The sequence below is a fragment of the Mustela nivalis genome (assembly GCF_964662115.1).
Source record: "Mustela nivalis genome assembly, chromosome: 8".
In the NCBI taxonomy this organism is placed as follows: Eukaryota; Metazoa; Chordata; class Mammalia; order Carnivora; family Mustelidae; genus Mustela; species Mustela nivalis.
Window position 1 is genome coordinate 19,047,416 of NC_139027.1, and position 18,903 is coordinate 19,066,318.

At 38.0% G+C, this 18,903-nt stretch overlaps 1 protein-coding gene across 12 annotated transcripts in view; it reads right to left on the bottom strand.

The window, feature by feature from the left end:
* Window positions 1-18,903, bottom strand: part of DTNB (dystrobrevin beta) — a 236,288-nt gene that overhangs the window by 105,952 nt on the left and 111,433 nt on the right. For all 12 annotated transcript variants that reach the window (XM_082745106.1, XM_082745101.1, XM_082745109.1 and 9 more), the window contains one exon: window positions 7,605-7,729. In XM_082745106.1, coding sequence (XP_082601232.1) covers window positions 7,605-7,729 — 125 coding nt within the window. The remainder of the gene's footprint in view (window positions 1-7,604; window positions 7,730-18,903) is intronic.

Sequence of the window (18,903 nt, forward strand, 5' to 3'; positions counted from 1 at the left end):
AATTAATATTCATATAATAAAACAATGATTAAAATAATCATGATCCTACTCAAATGAAATAGTTTGCTGACTTTTTAAGCATTCAAATGTTGGGCCCACCTTCATCTCTCAGTACAAAACAGAGACTTTCTTTTCCTGATCATGACTGGAAATGCACAGCAGCCCGCTCCTCCCAGATCTCTCCTCTTTAGAGCTCTACCTCGAACTCTTTGTGGAAGCCCGCAGACGCAGCCATTTATGAAACTGCCTACCTCACTCGCTCAAACGTACATGGACTGAAGCAAAACACTGTGTGAGTACCATCTGCACCCTGCACAGTACCTGTAAGGTTCTCAGTAAATATCTGCTAAATGAATGGACAATTAAGAATCTCAGGGGCACCTGGGTGGCTCAGTTGGATAAGCGGCTGCCTTTGGCTCAGGTCATGATCCTGGGTCCTGGGATTGAGCCTTGCATTGGGCCCCCTGCTGGGCAGGGAGCCTGCCTCTCCCTCTGCTTGCTGCTCCCCCTGCTTGTGCTCTATCTGTGTCAAAAATATATATATAAAATCTTAAAAAAAAAAAAAAATCTCAGCAAGAGTTAAGAATTGCTGTTCATACATTTTAGTTGTATTCTATATGTATGTTGGATGCTTAATACCGAATTACTAGCTTGTTCATACAGCTAAAACCATTTATATTCTAATGAAGTGGTTGCATAATTTGATCAGATCCACTAAGAAACTTTTCAAGATAGATTTGCAGGCCACCCCCAGAATAATCATTAGCTGACCTAACCCAGAATGAAAGTGACTTGGTAATCTATGGTTTTTAATGCCGAGTGACCCTGACAATAGCGAAATCTGGGACCCAGTGACATGTGAATATAGAAGAAAAATCTACAAAACAGAGAAATTCAAAGTTGAAAGGGACTTTAAAAGTTGTCTAGTCAACCCAAATAGGATTAATTGCTCAAAGTTTCATCAAAATCTAAAAAGGAAGCTTTATTGTGTTTTCTTTTTTTAATAAACATTTTTTTTTAAGATTTTATTCATTTACTTGACAGACAGAGATCACAAGTAGGCAGACAGGCAGGCAGGCAGGCGGGGGGGGGGGGGGAGCAGGCTCCCCACTGATCAGAGAGCCTGATGCGGGACTTGATCCCAGGACCCTGGGATCATAACCTGAGCCGAAGGCAGAGACTTAACTCACTGAGCCACCCAGGCGCCACTATATTGTGTTTTCTGACTGGCCTGCTGACTATATTCTTGCCTTGGGAATAATTTAGATTAATAAATACTTGAAATATAAAATCTGAGTTCTAGGTAATGCCTAGTCTGGTAACACAGAGTAAAGATGAAGACACTTGCATATATATTACTAGAGCTGACCGATATCTAGTTCTCCTCTCTCTCCTAGGTATGTGGAAGATGACATACCAGTGAAGCTAGGTAGAGTTGTAAGGGCAATGACACGTGTCACTTCTGAATACAGGAAGATGGGTGTGAGCTCCCCATAGGCTCCCTTCCCCTGCTGCAGGAATCAATGAGGCCTCACATTAAGATGAGGAGCCAAAAACTGAAGCAGCCTAAACCACTGAGCCACTGTCCCTAGTTCAGCTGTTCCAGAGTCCTTCCCATCCGTGAGGGACTTTGCATGAGTGACAAATAAACATCCATGTGTTGAACCAGGAGGCGTGGGGGTTAATTTTCTACTGCATTATCACCTAATCTATCTTGATTATGTGATATTCCTATCTTTGGACCCAGCAGTTACACTCATACCTTAGAGGAATTCTCTGTATAAGAATGCTTGCAGCTGCATTCTAGATGGTAGTGAAAAACTAGAAACAAGTCCAATGTCTGTCGATAGATAGGAGAATGGACTACTTATTGTATAGTCATTCACTGGAATGCCATCTGAGATTCTGGGTAAATCTCAAAAACACACTATTTAATAAAGTAATAAACTTAACAAAAGTATATGTAGAGCATAACCATTTATACAAAGTTTTAAAAAAATATGTTATTTTATGGGTACATGAACATCTGGTAACAGTATAAGAACATGTATAGAGTAATAAATACCAAAATAATGTTAGCGGCTACTCTGTGGGGTGAGAAAAGGTAACAGGATTAGGAAAGACACAGGAAACCACAACTTGACCTATAAAGTATTAAAAAAAAAAAAAAAAGACTTGAGGCAAATATAAAATGGTAAGAATCTATAACAAAAATTCAAGGTTCCAATACTCAAAACTCTCAGTCCTAGCCTGAATTCATACTAAACTTCCAACAGAAACTAGAGACAGGGAGGGTTCAATCCTCCTGAGACAAGGGACATGGAGTCCTCCTGAGACAAGATCAGGAGCGCTCAGTCGTTAGAGATGCTTGGTGCCTCCGAAAGAGCGGAGAGGGGCTGCATTACCAATAAGAGGGCTGGTTGAAAGTCCACGTAAGAAGCAGAACACCTCCTGTCTCTTTCGGTCCCCTCCCCAAAACCACGCAGCCCAAGACTCCTCTTTTCTAGGCCTGGTGAAGGTGACTTGCTAGTGAAACTGATCCAAAAGTGTCTGAATTCAGGCACAGCAGGGAGAGGCCGCCGAATGGGGCCTGAATTCAGATGGGAGAGGTTAGAGGAAGGTCTACACTAAAGTAACGGATTCCCCAACACTCTTCCTCTGGTCAGGATATACATTAATTTAGGACCCCCCGGTTTAAAGAAACTCTTGCCCAGTCCATCGGAGGGGTTTACTGCAGCGTTTACTGTGGAGGCAGCTGGGTAGGAAGAATGGGTAAGTAAAATCTGCCGAGTGCCGCTTAACATAAATTTTTTAAAAGAACGTACAAAATGCTACCTCGTTTTCAAGAATATGTCCTGGTAAAAAGATGTACAATGAACATATTAGAATGATTATCCCTGAGGAAAGGGTGACCAGGGTGGGGCAGGCAAATAAAGGGGAATTTTAAAAAATATAAATAGCATAAGATAAGATAGTAGAAAAAAGTCCAATTATCACAGTAGTAATACTTTTATAGCAGCAATAATGAAAGCCATTTTACTTATAGTGACTAATTATAATAATAACAATATTATAGTAATACATTTAAATGGACCAAACTCACCAGTTAAGACAGGTTGTCCAACTAGATTTTTAAAATCCACTTACAATTTTACAAGAAGCATCCTGAACCCTTAAGGACACAGAAAAGTTACAAGTATAAGGATGGGGAAAGTTACGCTAGGCTCATACAAGCAAAAGACACTAAAGATGTTTAGCAAATAAAATAGATTTGAGAACAAACAGAATTATTAGGAACAAAGATAGTCACTAGATAAGAATAAATTTTCAATTTCTTAGTGAAATATGTATAGTTTTGAAGATATGAGCAACAGGATTAACGAACTTGACCTAACGGACATACATTCACTCACCAGGAACTCTAAATCAAACAAGCACAGAATTAACATTATTTTTCAGGCTTACTAGGAACGTAATAAAAACTGGATCATATATTACACATAATAAGCATGTCAAAACAAATTTGAAAGAATTGAATAGTCCGGACCACTTATTAGACCAAAATAAAATTAAACTAAAAATTAATAACAAAAAAGGCAACTAGACAATCCTCATATGTTTGGAAATTAAGAAAGTATGCTGCTTTGGTGCCTGGCTGGCTTAGCTCATAGAGTGTGCAACTCTTGACCTTAGGGATGGGAGTGTGAGCTCCATGCTGGGTGCAGAGATTGCTTTAAAAAAAAAACAAAAGAAATTTTAAAACAAAAAGAAAAGAAAAAATAAAGTATAGTATTTTTTTAAAGATTTTATTTATTTATTTATTTGAGAGAGAGAGAGATCACAAGTAGGCAGAGAGAGAGAGCAGGAAGCAGGCTCCCCGATGAGCAGAGAGCCCGACTCGGGGCTTAATCCCAGGACCCTGAGATCATGACCTGAGCCGAAGGCAGATGCTAAACCCACTGAGCCACCCAGGTGCCCCCAAAGTATAGTATTTTTAAAGAAGAATTCTTATCATAACTTTGAAAATATTTAGAACGATACACAATTACATAAGAAAAATTGGGCATACTCAGAGAGAACAGAGAGAAATTCATAATCTTAAAATGCTTATATTGTGGGGAGGGGGTACCTGAAATGAGTAAGTTAACCATATCTTTGAAGAAGTTAGAAAGAGGGATGCCTGGGTGGCTCAGCTGGTTGAACAATTGCCTTTAGCTTGGGTCATGATCCTAGGGATTGAGTCCCGCCTTGGGCTCCCTACTCAGTGGGGAGTCTGCTTCTCCCTTTCCCTCTGCCTCTGCCATCCCCCCTGTGCCTGTGCTTTCTTGCTCTCTGTCGAATAAATAAAATCTTAAAAAAAGAAAAAAAAAGAAGTTAGAAAGAGAGTAGCAAGATAAATCCAAAGAAACGATAACAAAAGGAATAATAAAGATAAGGTTGGAAACAAATAATATTCAAAAATACAATGCATACAGTAAGAGAATCATCAAAACCAAAAGTTAGTCCTCTAGAAGTCCAATAGAAAGGACAAACCTAAGGCAAGATGTGTTTAAGGAAAAACCAAAGAGGGAGAAAAACCATAAATATATGAAAGAGGAATTTAAAAGGGACATTAGTACACACACCACAGACACATGTTATGAACTTTGTGCCAATAACTTTGAAAATTCAAATGAAACTGACACATTCCTATAAATAAAAAATGTTCTAAAGTGACTCAAAAAGAAATAAGAATTAAGTCTTATAATTGTTTTAAAAATAGAATTCACAGTTCAGAATTTTCCCACAAAGGAGCCTTTTGGCAGACATAATGTCATTGGTGAATTTCACCAAAAACTGAAGGAGCAAATAATTCCAATTTTAAATAAGATGTTTCAAAAAACATAAAAAAAGAATGCTCTTCAACTTTTTAAGATAACAAACTGGGCAAACTTTGCCCTAAAAAGAAAATAAAGCAAAGGAAATTACAGGACAATTTAACTTTTAAACGGGCAAAATCTAGGCAAAACATTAGCAAATGAAACCTAGCAGTGTATTAAAAGGAGAGTCAACTTGTGTTTATTCCAGGAATATATGGCTGTTTAAAAAAATTTCATATAATTCACTATATTAATAGAATAAAGAAACTCCCATGATCATTTCAAGGCAGAAAAGTCTTTGATAAAATTCCACATCCATTCATGACCCAAAAAAAGCACTCTTAGAAATGAGGCATACAGTGGAAGCTCTTTTTACCTAATAAACAGTTTTTACAAAACCTACATCAAATAACACACTAAATGAATGCTGAGAGTTGTCTCTTGGGATTAGCAACAACAGAAGATTGCCTACCAAACTACTTCTGTTCAATATTGCACTGGAGGTTCAGCCAGTGCAAGAAGACCAAAAGGGGAAAAAAAAAAGCATGATTAATATTTAAAACTACAAGGAGTAGGAGGGAAAAAAACAAAATGATCATTATTTGCAGGTGATATAATTATTTATAGGAAATCCAAAAAAATCGGAGTACAAATTACTAGAATTAATGAGTACATCAGGTAAGATAACCAGATAGTGGATTAAGATACAGAAACAATTTGCATTTCCATATACCAGCAATACACTGCTGAGAAACATAATTCCATGAAAACACCATTTGCATGACTGCATACTTTTGCCAAAACTCATTGAATTGTACACTTAAGTGGGTGCATTTTATCGCATATAAATTATATCTCAAAAAAAACTGTAGGGAAAAAAAGGCACATGTGCAACATCAACAAATGTACAGAAGAATCTTTAAAATTATGGAAGCATTAAAAAAAAAGTATGGAAGAATTAATCTAACGTATATACCTTTCCGGTGAAAATTGTAAAGCTTTACTGAAAAGCACAAAATGACATTTAAATAAATGGAAAGAGAGAGCACATTCAGGACACAGAAGACGTCAATTGTCCCCAATTCGATCTCTAGATCCAATGAATCTCTGATCAAAATCCAAACAGAATTTTGTGAGGGACTCAATAAGCCGATTCTAAAATTTATATGGAAGAGCAAAGGGCAAAGTATAGACAAGACCCTCCTAAAAATATTATTTAACCCCTTGTAGTCACTAAGATAGTATGATGTTGCCACAAGGACAGGCCGTTGGGCCACAGGAACAGGAGAGCCCAGAACCAGACCACGCACATAGGACGCTTCATTTATGACAGCCGTGGCACGTTAGGTCAGTGGGAGAATGACACATCATCCAATAAATGGCTCTGAAACAAGTTACTATGCAAATGCAAAGAGATCTCACTGATCAAAAACCTAGAAAAAGCACAAGGAAATGTGGGAGGATGTGCTGTATTTTATTATATGGTTTTCTGTATTATTAAATTTCTAATTTATATGTATATACTATTTTAATAAAAGTCTTTCAAATTATTGAATGAGAAAGAAAATAAAAGATCAAGAACCCTAAGTGTTTTAGAGGGAGGTAAAAGAAAACAGATGTCTACTCCAACAGAAAAACCTGTCAATGCCCAATAAAGACTAATAATGATCAAAAACCTACTGATGGGGCGCCTGGGTGTCTCAGTGGGTTAAAGCCTCTGCCTTCGGCTCAGGTCATGATCCCAGAGTTCTGGGATCGAGACCCACATTGTGCTCTCTGCTCAGCGGGGAGCCTGCTTCCTCCCTGCTCTCTCTCTGCCTGCCTCTCTGCCAACTTGTGATCTGTCTGTCAAATAAATAAATAAAATCTTTAAAAAAAAAAAACAACCACTGACTTTGGGGCACCTGGGTGGCTAAGTTGGTTAAGCATCTGACTCTTGCTTTAAGTTCAGGTCATGATTTCAAGGTTGTGAGCTCGAGCCCTGTGTCAGGCTCCTTGCTGGGTGTGGAGCCTGCTTAAGATTCTCTTTCTATCCTCTGCCCTTGCCCCCTCTCTAAAAACAAAACAAAACAAAACAATACCGCTCTTGACTTTATCCAGGAGGCCAAGTAACATCACCATTTAATTCAGAGTAAAGAATCTTAGTTTAGAGGCTGAATCTTAACACTTCCTTATTTCTCCTTCTCCTTGCTCTTCCTCTTTCTCTACTTCTCTTTTTGGTTCCTGTCTGAATTTCTTTCATTTAGCATGAATATTCAAAGAAAGTAAAAATAAAACACTAGTTTTATTTATAGAGTACAATCTTATGTTTCCTAATTTTCTCTCAATACAAAGAAGCAAATGAAGTTGATTTTCAATTCCATGTTGCCCAAACTAATTTAAAAATAACTATGGGCATTACTGCCACAGAGAAGAAATGATCTCTACCAATGATTATGGGAGAACACACAAACAAAAAAAGGCAATCTTGCTAAAAGCAGTTCAATAATTACTCCTCAATATATTAATTAATGTTTCTGTTTGAGATTATTAATTACTTAGGCTCTGGGCTCAGCAGCTAAGCTTCCAAGTAAATATTTATGGTGACTTGAAGACATGAAATCTTGAGGTCCTGAGTTCCCCCAAACGTAAAGTAAAAACCAGAAGGTTAAATGTTCATGTTACGTAAAGTTGCTTTTATCCAAAAGGATTCAGCAAGGTCTCCATTTCAGTACAACCCATGTCCATACCTAGGTGTATACTTACACTATATTTGCAAGGTCAAGTGGTTTCTCTGGTTGCTCAGGAAAAACAGGATGCGGGGGTTCTCTGGTGGGCACGCACCCCAAAGATTTACTAATTGCATGGCTCAGCTTCTTTGCAGGGGATTTCTGTGTCAAAGTAGAAAATAAGGAAATAAGAAATTAAATCTTCAAAAGAATGAAAAAGAATTTCGAAAGAACTTGGTGACAAGAACTGCAGAAAATATCTTTTGAAATAGAAGCTAAGATGCATTATAATCAACATTATTTGGGCCTAGAGAAAGGAACCTACAGTTGTTCCAAGGTCACTTGTGGTCCTTCATTTCTATGCTTACTCCCTCCTTTCTACTACGCACTCTTAAGTTAATGTTAACTTCCCTTGTGAACATCTCTCTGTACCCTTTGCATGAACTCTCTCTTCTGATGCTTTTGGATCATTTTTGGTAAGATGTTATAGTTAATTTCCCAATCAGAGTCAGAAATTTTTGCTGGACTAAAATTCTAAAAGGCTAAGATAATGCTGAGAGCTCATGGCTTTTGAATGTTAGCAAATTAGCTGACTAAGTCACATCCCAAAACGTGCCTATTAAGAGAATATTCCCAAAATAAATGTGAGGCAGAACATTTGGTGCTAAGGGTCTGGCTATGTATACAGACACAGATGAGTGCCCTCACATTCACAGGCGGTCAGCATCAGACCCGTTGACTATAAATTCACGAAGGTACGAGAATAAGCTGGCATACTAATACATTTCTCTGTAAGGTAGAACAATATACAGCAAATCCAAAGACTAGTGAGATCAGATTTATCAGTAAATACACCCAAAAGTAATCAATATGCCACAATTAAGTTATTCAGAATACTCACATTGGAAACCCATATATAAAGGATGCTCATCATACACTGATATGATCGCCCACCCAATGCCCTTTAAATATCATGATTGTTGAGATTTCCTTGGAAGGGTATTAACTGCAAAAAGGTGTAAATATTTCATTCTACTCACTCTGCAGCACTGCCATATGTCCTGCTCTAACTGAAAAACCGAACTTGTTTGCCGTTCTGTGTCATATCCGTACTGCATCTCCACTGAACTTTTATATGCTGCTCGCATGTGTTAAATACACAAAATAAGCAAACTGTCTTTGCCTTTAAGACTATGTAGAGAAGGGCGGGACGCCTGGGTGGCTCAGTTGGTTAAGCAGCTGCCTTTGGCTCAGGTCATGATCCCAGCGTCCTGGGATCAAGTCCCACATCGGGCTCCTTGCTCGGCAGGGAGCCTATTTCTGCCTGCCTCTCTGCCTGCCTGTGCTCACTCTAGCTCCTCTCTCTCTGACAAATAAATAAAATCTAAAAAAAAAAAAAAAAAAAAAAGACTATGTAGAGAAGGGTGCCTGGGTGGCTCAGATGGTTAAGCCACTGCCTTCAACTCAGGTCCTGATCTCCAGGTCCTGGGATTGAGCCCCACGTCAGGCTCCTTGCTCAGTGGGGAGCCTGCTTCTCCCTCTGCCTCTGCCTCTGCCTCTCCCTGTGCTTGTGCTCTCTCTAACGAATAAATAAAATCTTTAAGGGGGGGGGGAAGACTAGGTAGAGAAAGACAGGGTGCCTGGGTGGCCCAGTCAGTTAAGCATCTGGCTCTTGATTTCGGCTCAGGTCATGGCCTCAGGGTCGTCGGATTGAGCCCCATGTCAAGCTCTGTGCTCAGCATGGAGTCTACTTAAGACACTCTTCTCCCTGTCCTCCCCCCTGCTCTCTCTGGATCACTCTTCCCAAAATATATCTTAAAAGAAAAAGAAAAAAAAGACTATGTAGGGAAAATTAATACCTTTTTAATAATACAGACTGAATAATATAAATTTCTTCAGAAACTTCATATATTGGCTCCAAATCACCTACCACTAACCCCTTCAACATATTAAATTCTGGGCAAAATCTAAATGAAGCCTAATTTCCTAAAAGTCATATAAGGCAGAAACTCTAAACATTCCCTCTAAGTGGTTTCCATATCCTCCTTTCACCGGATGACGGGCTGAAATGTGACTTGATCCTTCTGTTTTCTACACTGCCCCAGACCGTGTGTCACTTTTCTGCCTAACACCTCTCAAAGGCTGATAATCCCTTACAGAATAAGATCTAAATGCGCACCCTCACAGTCCTTACAAAAGCCTTCATATCTGGCTCCCACCTCTCCTCACACCAGCATCAATGATGAGATGAGCTGTCATTTGGCCCAAAGGCCATGTTCCTATAGGTCTCTACCTTGGCATAGGCCTTTCTGATGTTGCCCTCTGCCGGTCTGTTTTTCTGTAAGTTTCCTGCTCCATTCTCAAGACTACTTTGAAGCCTTGCCCTGGGCAGGCTTTCCTCCTGGCTCCGTTAAGTCAGAGACCACATTTCCCAGCTACCCATTTACCATGGACGTTTCCACAGTTGCGCTTTCCACACTATGGTGCACTTTTTATGTGACTATCTCTGTGAAACTGGTGGTCCTGAAAGGCAGAGTCTAGGTCTCATTCGTCTTTATAGTCCAGACCCTGTCCTATAACAAAACATGTTATTTGAACAATTGGCCTAGATGAATTTTCTAGATTGCTTCTTCCTCACCAAACCACATATGCTTATTTTTTGAGTTACAACACAAGTAGGAGACAGAGGACATCAGAGAATACCTTGATTCACCGTTATAACTAAACACTACATCTGTAATCCGGATATTAATTTCATATTTTGCTGTGTCTGAGAACAGCTGGGCCGTTAGTTCACGCAGTCTATGTGAGATGGATTATCACAGAGACTTGACTTTAGCTGCATCCTGAGCAAGAACAACCATGAAACCTCAGGTTTCATATGTATATTTTATAATAAAGTTATAAATTAAATTAATACCATGATTATTAAAATAAATAATGTTTCCCTTCGTATCACCTTATAATCTCTAGTAGAATGCTTGTAATGCTTTTGAAAATACTGCTTTAAAGTCAAGGTTTAAGATCAGATCCAACTTTGAGTCTCAAAAATATACACAGAAAGGTAAAATTAGTACATCAAAGTCAATTCCAAAGAATTTTAGAACATATCAAGAGCTTTGAGATGCACAGAAAGGGAAAAAACTGAGAATAAATATATACAGGAATTAGAATATTAACTGGGCTAGGGCCAGACCAAAAAGGATATATTAATCTGAAAATGTTACAGACAATGCATTCAACTAGGCTGTCTAAATATGTAAATAAATGACTTCCTTAAAACGATAAGAAAGAGTAAATTATGATACAGACCTGAAGTGAATTTTGCTATCTCGTTAGGTTAGGAGGCTAAGATTAACAAAACCTGTAAGCATGAACCCGAAAACGGCTAGAAGCTCCAAGCTAGGCACATGGCCTCTCTGGCTCCTGGGCCCCTAGGACAATGCCCAGGGCTTGGCAGTCGGTCACTAAATATTTACAGAAGTGAGGAAGGAAGAAAAGCGGCCCAGGTGCAGGGACAGGTGCCTTCCACAGACCTCGTTTAAGCCACTCTGCCAGAGACACCACTTAACGTCTCTGTACCTTTCCCGTCACTTGAACTCACAAACTAATAAATACATGAAGAAGTCTTAACCTGAAAAAGGAAAACTCCTCCCAACAGACTCTTAGGTGATGATTTTCAAAATTTGTGCATCTTCAATAATCCACAATACCTAATTTCAAAACATGTCCCACTACCTCTTAAAAATACTACAGGTTATAATATTTAAAAACTGTATCAGAATGTATAAAATGTGTATGTACAGTTTAAAAAGTTATAAAACAAATATCCACCTACCCACGATTCTGCCTGAAAAAGAGAAACATGGCAGTCACTCAAGCTTGCTGGGGGAATCTTATGCTAACAGCCGCCTCCCCCACCGCACCTGCTCCTCTCCTGGTAACCTAGATCCTGGATTTTGTATTAATCATGTCTTTAATTTTACCATTTCAGCAATTATGTACAAATAATACATGATTTATTTAACATATGTTTAAAATCTACATAGGCTTAGGTACATTTTTCTGCAACTTGCTGCTTTCACTTAAAATTACGTTACGGATCATCCGTATTGGTTCATGTAACTGTAAGTCCTCCATTTTTTCATCAACGGATTGTATTTCACTGCTTAATTACATCATAATTTATATATCCACTGCATGGCTGATGAACATTTGGGTTGTTTCCCTCTTTTTGCTCTCACTCACCATGTGGCTATAAACATTCTCGTCCACGTCTCCTGGTGGACATGTGTAAGAGTTTCATCAGAGTGGAATTACCTGATCGTGAGTTATGCACATTCAATTTTACTAGGCACTGCCAACTTGTTTTTACAAAGTGGTTACACTAATTTCCACTCCGTCAGCTGTGTGAGAGACTTCCTAAATCTCCACATTCTGGCTAACCCTTAGTATTGTCAGATATTTTAACATTTGCCAATCTAGTGGGTGATAAATGGCAATGTGGTTTTAATTTGCAATGCCCTGATCTCCAGAAAGACTGAGCATCTTTTTGAATGTTTACGAGCCATTTGGGTTTCTTCTCTGACATGCCTTTTCCTGTCTAGTCCTGTCTTTGGTGTAATGTTTCACCAGGTTGCCTGTCTCTTATTGATTTGTAAGAGTTCTTTTATTTTTCTTAAAGATTTTATTTATTCATTTGAGAGAATGAGAGAGCATAAGCTGGGGGGCTGGGCAGAGGGTAAGGAAGAAGCAGATTTCCCACTGAGCAGGGAGCACCATAGGGTGGCTGGATCACGGGACCCGGAGATCATGATCTGAGCCGAAGGCAGACACTTAACCGACTGAGCCATCCAGGCACCCCATAAGAGTTCTTTATATTTTTTGTATTTTAACACTACAGAAGTTATGTCTCACATATAACTCCTACTTTAAGGCTTGTTTTTGATAACCAGATATCTTTACCATAACTGTAGTCCCGACTTATTAATCTTTTCCTTTATATTTTGTGCTTTTTATATCTTAAGAAATATTCCTTCCCTGAGATCATAAAGGTATTGTCCCACATTGTCTTCTAAAGTTTTATAGTTTTTCTCCTTTATACTTAATTTGATTCTACTTAGAACGGACTTTTTTGGTAAGTATGAGGAAAGAATCCAATTTTATTCTTTAGAGATAACATAGAGATAACCAATTGCCACTATTTAATAAATAGTTCATTTGTTTTCTACTCAGTATTCCATTTCTATCTCCATACAGTGCAATGTGGATTTAACTGTAGCTTCCTCATATCTTCTCAAGTAGTACCTTAAAATTTTCTTTAGGAGTGTCTTCATTATTTTTGACCCTTTGAATTTCCACTTGTTATTTTCTTTTTAAAGATTTTATTTATTTATTTATTTATTTGATTGAAAGAGTGAGAACGCACAAGCAGGGGGAGCAGTAGAGGGAGAGCGAGAAGCAGGCTCCCCGCTGAACAGGGACCCCAGTGTGGGGCTTGATCCCAGGACCCGGGGATCATGACCTCAGCTGAAGGTTAGATAACCTCATATAAGTAGAATCATACAGTATTTGCCTTTCTGTGGCTGGCTTCTATTACTTAGAATAATGTCCTCAAGGTTCCTCCATGTTGGAGCATGTTTCAGAATTTCTTTTCTTCGTTAAGGCTGAATAATATTCCATTGTATACCATATGGAATCATTTTGTTTATCCATTCATCCATCAATAGACTCTTGAGTTGCTTCACATTTCAGCTACTGTAAATAATGTTATTATGAACATGAGTGTATAAATGTCTCAAGGCTGTATTTTCAATTCTTTTGGTATATAACCAGAAGTAGAATTGTTGGTAATTCTATCTTTAATTTTTTAAGAAACCTCCATGCTGTTTCCCATAGTGGCTGCACAATTTTACAGCCCACCAAAGATGGGTTCCAATTTCTTTACATACTCACCAACACTTTTTCTTTTTTTAAATAGTAACAATCTTAATAGTTGTGAAGAATATCCCCTTGTAGCTTTGATTTGCATTTCCCTAATTAGTGATTCACTTATCTTTTCATATGTTTGTCAGCCATTTTTATGTCACCTTTGGAGAAATGCTCATTCAAGTCCCTAACCCATTTTTCAATTGAGTTACTTGTTTTTTTGTTGTTGAGTTATAATTCTTTCTATATTCTGGATATGAACCCCTAATCAGGTATACGATATGCAAATATTTTCTCCCATTCCATCATCTGCCTCTTCACTATGTTCGGTTTGTGCCCTTTGATGCAGAGAAATTTTTAACTCTACCGATTTATCAGAAGATTCTTTCAGACTTCCTACACTGACAGTCATCTTCAAATAATGACAATTTTGTTTCCTTTCAATTCAAACATCTTTTCTGTATTTATTATGCTGCTTAGGACTACCAATGAAATGCTAAATGGAAGTGGTGACAGCCAAGCTTCTTTGTTTAATTAATAATCTTAAATAATTTCAACAGTAAATATAATAGATACTATCAGCTTTTATAAATATATTACGTTGCTAAGATTTTTTGTTTAAAAGAGCTTTTTTGGCCTATTTGTGTGCGCACTTAAGTTATTGATGGATATTGGGTTTTATTAAATCTTTTATGTAAATCTTTTGAAATGATTATATGGACTTAATTAATCAATCTATGAATTTGTTTAAGTTATAATAACTTATCTTTAATTGCTGGAATAAAACCAGTGTGGTCCTGATGTATTATCTTTCATATATACTGCTAGATTCAGTTTCATATTACTTTCTTTAGGTTTTCATTCCTGTTCATGAAGACAGCTTGTAATTTTCCTTTCTTGCTGTCCTCATAAGGTTTTTGTATGGTTATGCTAGCCTCAACAATGAAACTGGAATGCTCATTATTTTTTCTGGAATCTGGGAAGTTTTACACAATACTGGAATTCATCTTTTCTTTGAATGCTTGTTGAAACTCATATCAAGGGACGCCTGGGTGGCTCAGTGGGTTAAGCTGCTGCCTTTAGCTCAGGTCAGGATCCCAGGGTCCTAGGATCGAGTCCCGAGTCAGGCTCCTTGCTCAGCAGGGAACCTGCTTCTCTCTCTACCTCTGCCTGACACTTGTGTGTACCTGCTTGTATGTGCTCTCTCTGAAAAATAAATAAAATCTTTAAAAAAAAAAAAAAAGAGAGAGAGAGAGACTCATTTCAAGTCATTTGGGCCTGATTGATTACTCTGTAAAGCTTTTACGCTACTCATTCAAATTCTTTAATGATTATACTATTTGGGTTTTTTATTATATCTTGAACCAGCTTTGGTAAGTAAGGTTGTCCTAGGAATTTGTTCATTATCAACTAAATGTTCAATAACCAATCTACCGGTTTTCTTCTTGTCATCTTTCTGTGAATTGATTCCTAAGCCAAATGCATTACAGTCACAGACTATAGTCTATATAATATTAATTCTCTTTTGAGGCTTCCTTAATGTGATCAATCTTTGTGTGTGTGTTTGAAAAGAATGTGTAATCATTAACTATTGGGTACTTTCAAATTTTCCATAGTTTGTTTTTTTGTCTAATGATTCTAACAATTGCTGAGAGATGTGTGTTAAGATTACCATTTTAATAATGTATTTTTCCACTTCTTATTGTGCCCTATTAATATTATTTATATATTTTATAGCTACATTAGTAAATGTGTATTATTTCTGTGGAATTGTTAACTTCATCTTTTTATCTCTGGCAAACTATATCTGGTAAAAAAAAAAAGTTTTATTGTGACCAAATATACCAAGTGTAAAATGTACCATTTTAGCTTCTCTGGTAAAGATTTTTGCCCTGAAATCTATTTTCTGAGATTAATAGACTTTCAATAAATTTCTGTCGTTGGTACTTTGCCTGTATGTCCTTTTATCCTTGACGTTCAACCTTTTTGTATCTTTTTTTTCCCACTATCTCTTATAAACAGCATAAAGTCCAATCTTTTAAAATATCCATTTGACAACTGCTGCTTTTTATCTGGAAAATTTAGTTAATTTACTATTACTAGTATACTTTTATTTATTTTTGTAGCTTATTATATCATTGTTTTATTATTTATTCTCTTACTTTCCCTATATCTTTATCTTTCCTTACTTGTTTAAGTTTCATTTTCTTTTACTCATTTCATTTTGTTTCCCTTTTTGTCAAGATACTCTTTGAGTCTACTCTTGTAATGGTTGCTTTCTGCCATTTTTTGTCCTGAACTGGGAGCTATGGTTATTAAGAATGTAGTGTCACATACCTGACAGGGGCTTTTGCACAAAAAGGCTCATTTAGCCCTCCCTATAGTCTCATCAATTAGATGTTAAGAGTCTCAATTTGACGGCAAAGAAGTCAAACTATCACTCTTTGCAGATGATATGATACCATATGTGGAAAACCCAAAAGGCTCCACTCCAAAACTGCTAGAATTTGTACAGGAATTCAGTAAAGTGTCAGGATATAAAGTCAATGCACAGAAATCAGTTGCATTTCTTTACACTAACAACATGACAGAAGAAAGAGAAATTAAGGAGTCAATCCCATTTACAACTGCACCCAAAACTATAAGATACCTAGGAATAAACCTAACCAAAGAGGCAAAGAATCTATACTCAGAAAACTATAAAGTACTCATGAAAGAAACTGAGGAAGACACAAAGAAATGGAAAAATGTTCCATGCTCATGGATTGGAAGAACAAATATTGTGAAAATGTCTATTCTACCTAAAGCAATCTACACAATTAATGCAACCCCTATCAAAATCCCATCCATTTTTTTGAAAGAAATAGAACAAACAATCCTAAAATTTATATGGAACCAGAAAAGACCTCAAATAGGCAAAGGAATATTGAAAAAGAAAGCCAAAATTGGTGGCATCACAATTCCGGACTTCAAGCTCTTTTACAAAGCGGTCATCATCAAGACAGCATGGTACTTGCACAAAAACAGACACATAGATCAATGGAACAGAACAGAGAGCCCAGAAATAGACCCTCAACTCTATGGTCAACTAATCTTCAACAAAGCAGGAAGGAATGTCCAATGGAAAAAAGACAGCCTCTTCAACAAATAGTGCTGGGAAAATTGGACAGCCACATGCAGAAAAATGATATTGGACTATTTCCTTACACCACACACGAAAATAGACTCAAAATGGATGAAGGACCTCAATGTGAGAAAGGAATCCATCAAAATCCTTGAGGAGAACACGGGCAGCAACCTCTTTGACCTGAACCGCAGCAACTTCTTCCTAGGAACATCGCCAAAGACAACAGAAGCAAGGGCAATAATGAACTATTGGGATTTCATCAAGATCAAAAGCTTTTGCACAGCAAAGGAAACAGTTAACAAAACCAAAAGACAATGGAAAGAATGGGAGAAGATATCTGCAAATGACATATCAGATAAAGGGCTAGTATCCAAAATCTATAAAGAGCTTAGCAAACTCAACACCCAAAGAACAAATAATCCAATCAAGAAATGGGCAGAGGACATGAACAGACATTTCTGCAAAGAAGACATCCAGATGGCCAACAGACACATGAAAAAGTGCTCCACATCACTCGGCATCAGGGAAATACAAATCAAAACCACAATGAGGTACCACCTCACACCAGTCAGAATGGCTAAAATTAACAAGTCAGGAAACAACAGATGTTGGAGAGGATGCAGAGAAAGGGGAACCCTCCTACACTGTTGGTAGAAATGTAAGCTGGTGCAGCCACTCTGGAAAACAGCATGGACGGTCCTCAAAAAGTTGAAAATAGAGATACCCTATGACCCAGCAATCGCACTACTGGGTGTTTACCCTCAAGATACAAATGTAGGGATCTGAAGGGACACCTGCACCTGAATGTTTATAGCAGCAATGTCCACAATAGCCAAACTATGGAAAGAACCTAGATGTCCATCAACAGATGAATGGATAAAGAAGAGGTGGTATATATACACAATGGAATACAATGCAGCCATCAAAAGAAATGAAATCTTGCCATTTGCGATGACGTGGATGGAACTAGAGGGTATTACGCTTAGTGAAATAAGTCAATCAGAGAAAGACAACTATCATATGATCTCCCTGATATGAAGAAGTGGAGATGCAATGTGGGGGTTTGGGGGGTAGGAAAAGAAAAAATGAAAGAAGATGGGATTGGGAGGGAGATAAACCATAAAAGACTCAACTCAAAAAACAGACTGAGGGTTGCTGGGGACATGGGGGACGGGAGAGGGTGGTGGGGATATGGACATTGGGGAGGGTATGTGCTATGATGAGTGCTGTGAAATGTGTAAACCTAGCGATTCACAGACCTGTACCCCTGGGGATAAAAATATATTATATGTTTATTTAAAAAAATAAGCAAGTTTAATTAAAAAAAAAAAAGAGTCTCAATTTGAAAACAGTGTGGAGATTCCTTAAGAAATTAAAAATAGAGCTACCCTATGACCCTGCAATTGCACTACTGGGTATTTAACCCAAAGATACTGATGTAGTGAAAAGAAGGGCCATCTGTTCCCCAATGTTCATAGCAGCAATGGCCACAGTCACCAAACTGCAGAAAGAACCAAGATGCCCTTCAACAGACGAATAGATAAAGAAGATATGGTCCATACATACAATGGAGTATTACGCCTCCATCAGAAAGGATGAATACCCAACTTTTGTATCAACATGGACAGGACTGGAGGAGATTATGATGAGTGAAATAAGTCAAAAAGAGAGAGTCAATTATCATAGGGTTTCGCTTACTTGTGGAGCATTAAGGAATCTAACACTGAGGACATGGGGAGAAGGAGAGGAGAAGGGAGTTGGGGGAAATCGAAGGGGGAGACAAACTCTGAGAGACTGTGGACTCTGAGAAACAAACTGAGGGTTTTGGGGAGGGGTGGGGGGTTGGGAGAGCCTGGTGGTGGGTTATTACAGAGAACACGTATTGCATGGAGCACTGGGTATGGTGCATAAATAATGAATCTTAGAACACTAAAAAAATAAAATCAAATTAAAAAAAAAGTCTCAATTTGATAGATGCAGAAACTAAAGCTCTTATAAACTAGGTGTGTCTTATTCTTTTCACAGTACAACCTGTGGAGGTGAAATTACTCAGAGAAAGAACACACAGGGATGAGGAGAGACAACCCAGGATAGTGAGATGTTCTCGCAAGGAGTCAGCAACAGACTAAGGACACCAAGTACCACAGTGGGGATCACGGAGGGGAGACCCCACTAAGTCAGGGATGGGGACCCCGAGCTTTCAAATGAGGGGCAGACTCCAAGGTAGGGAGCAAGACGTGGCTCATGCTCTTACAGCTGCACTTGGGATCCTGTAGGGCTA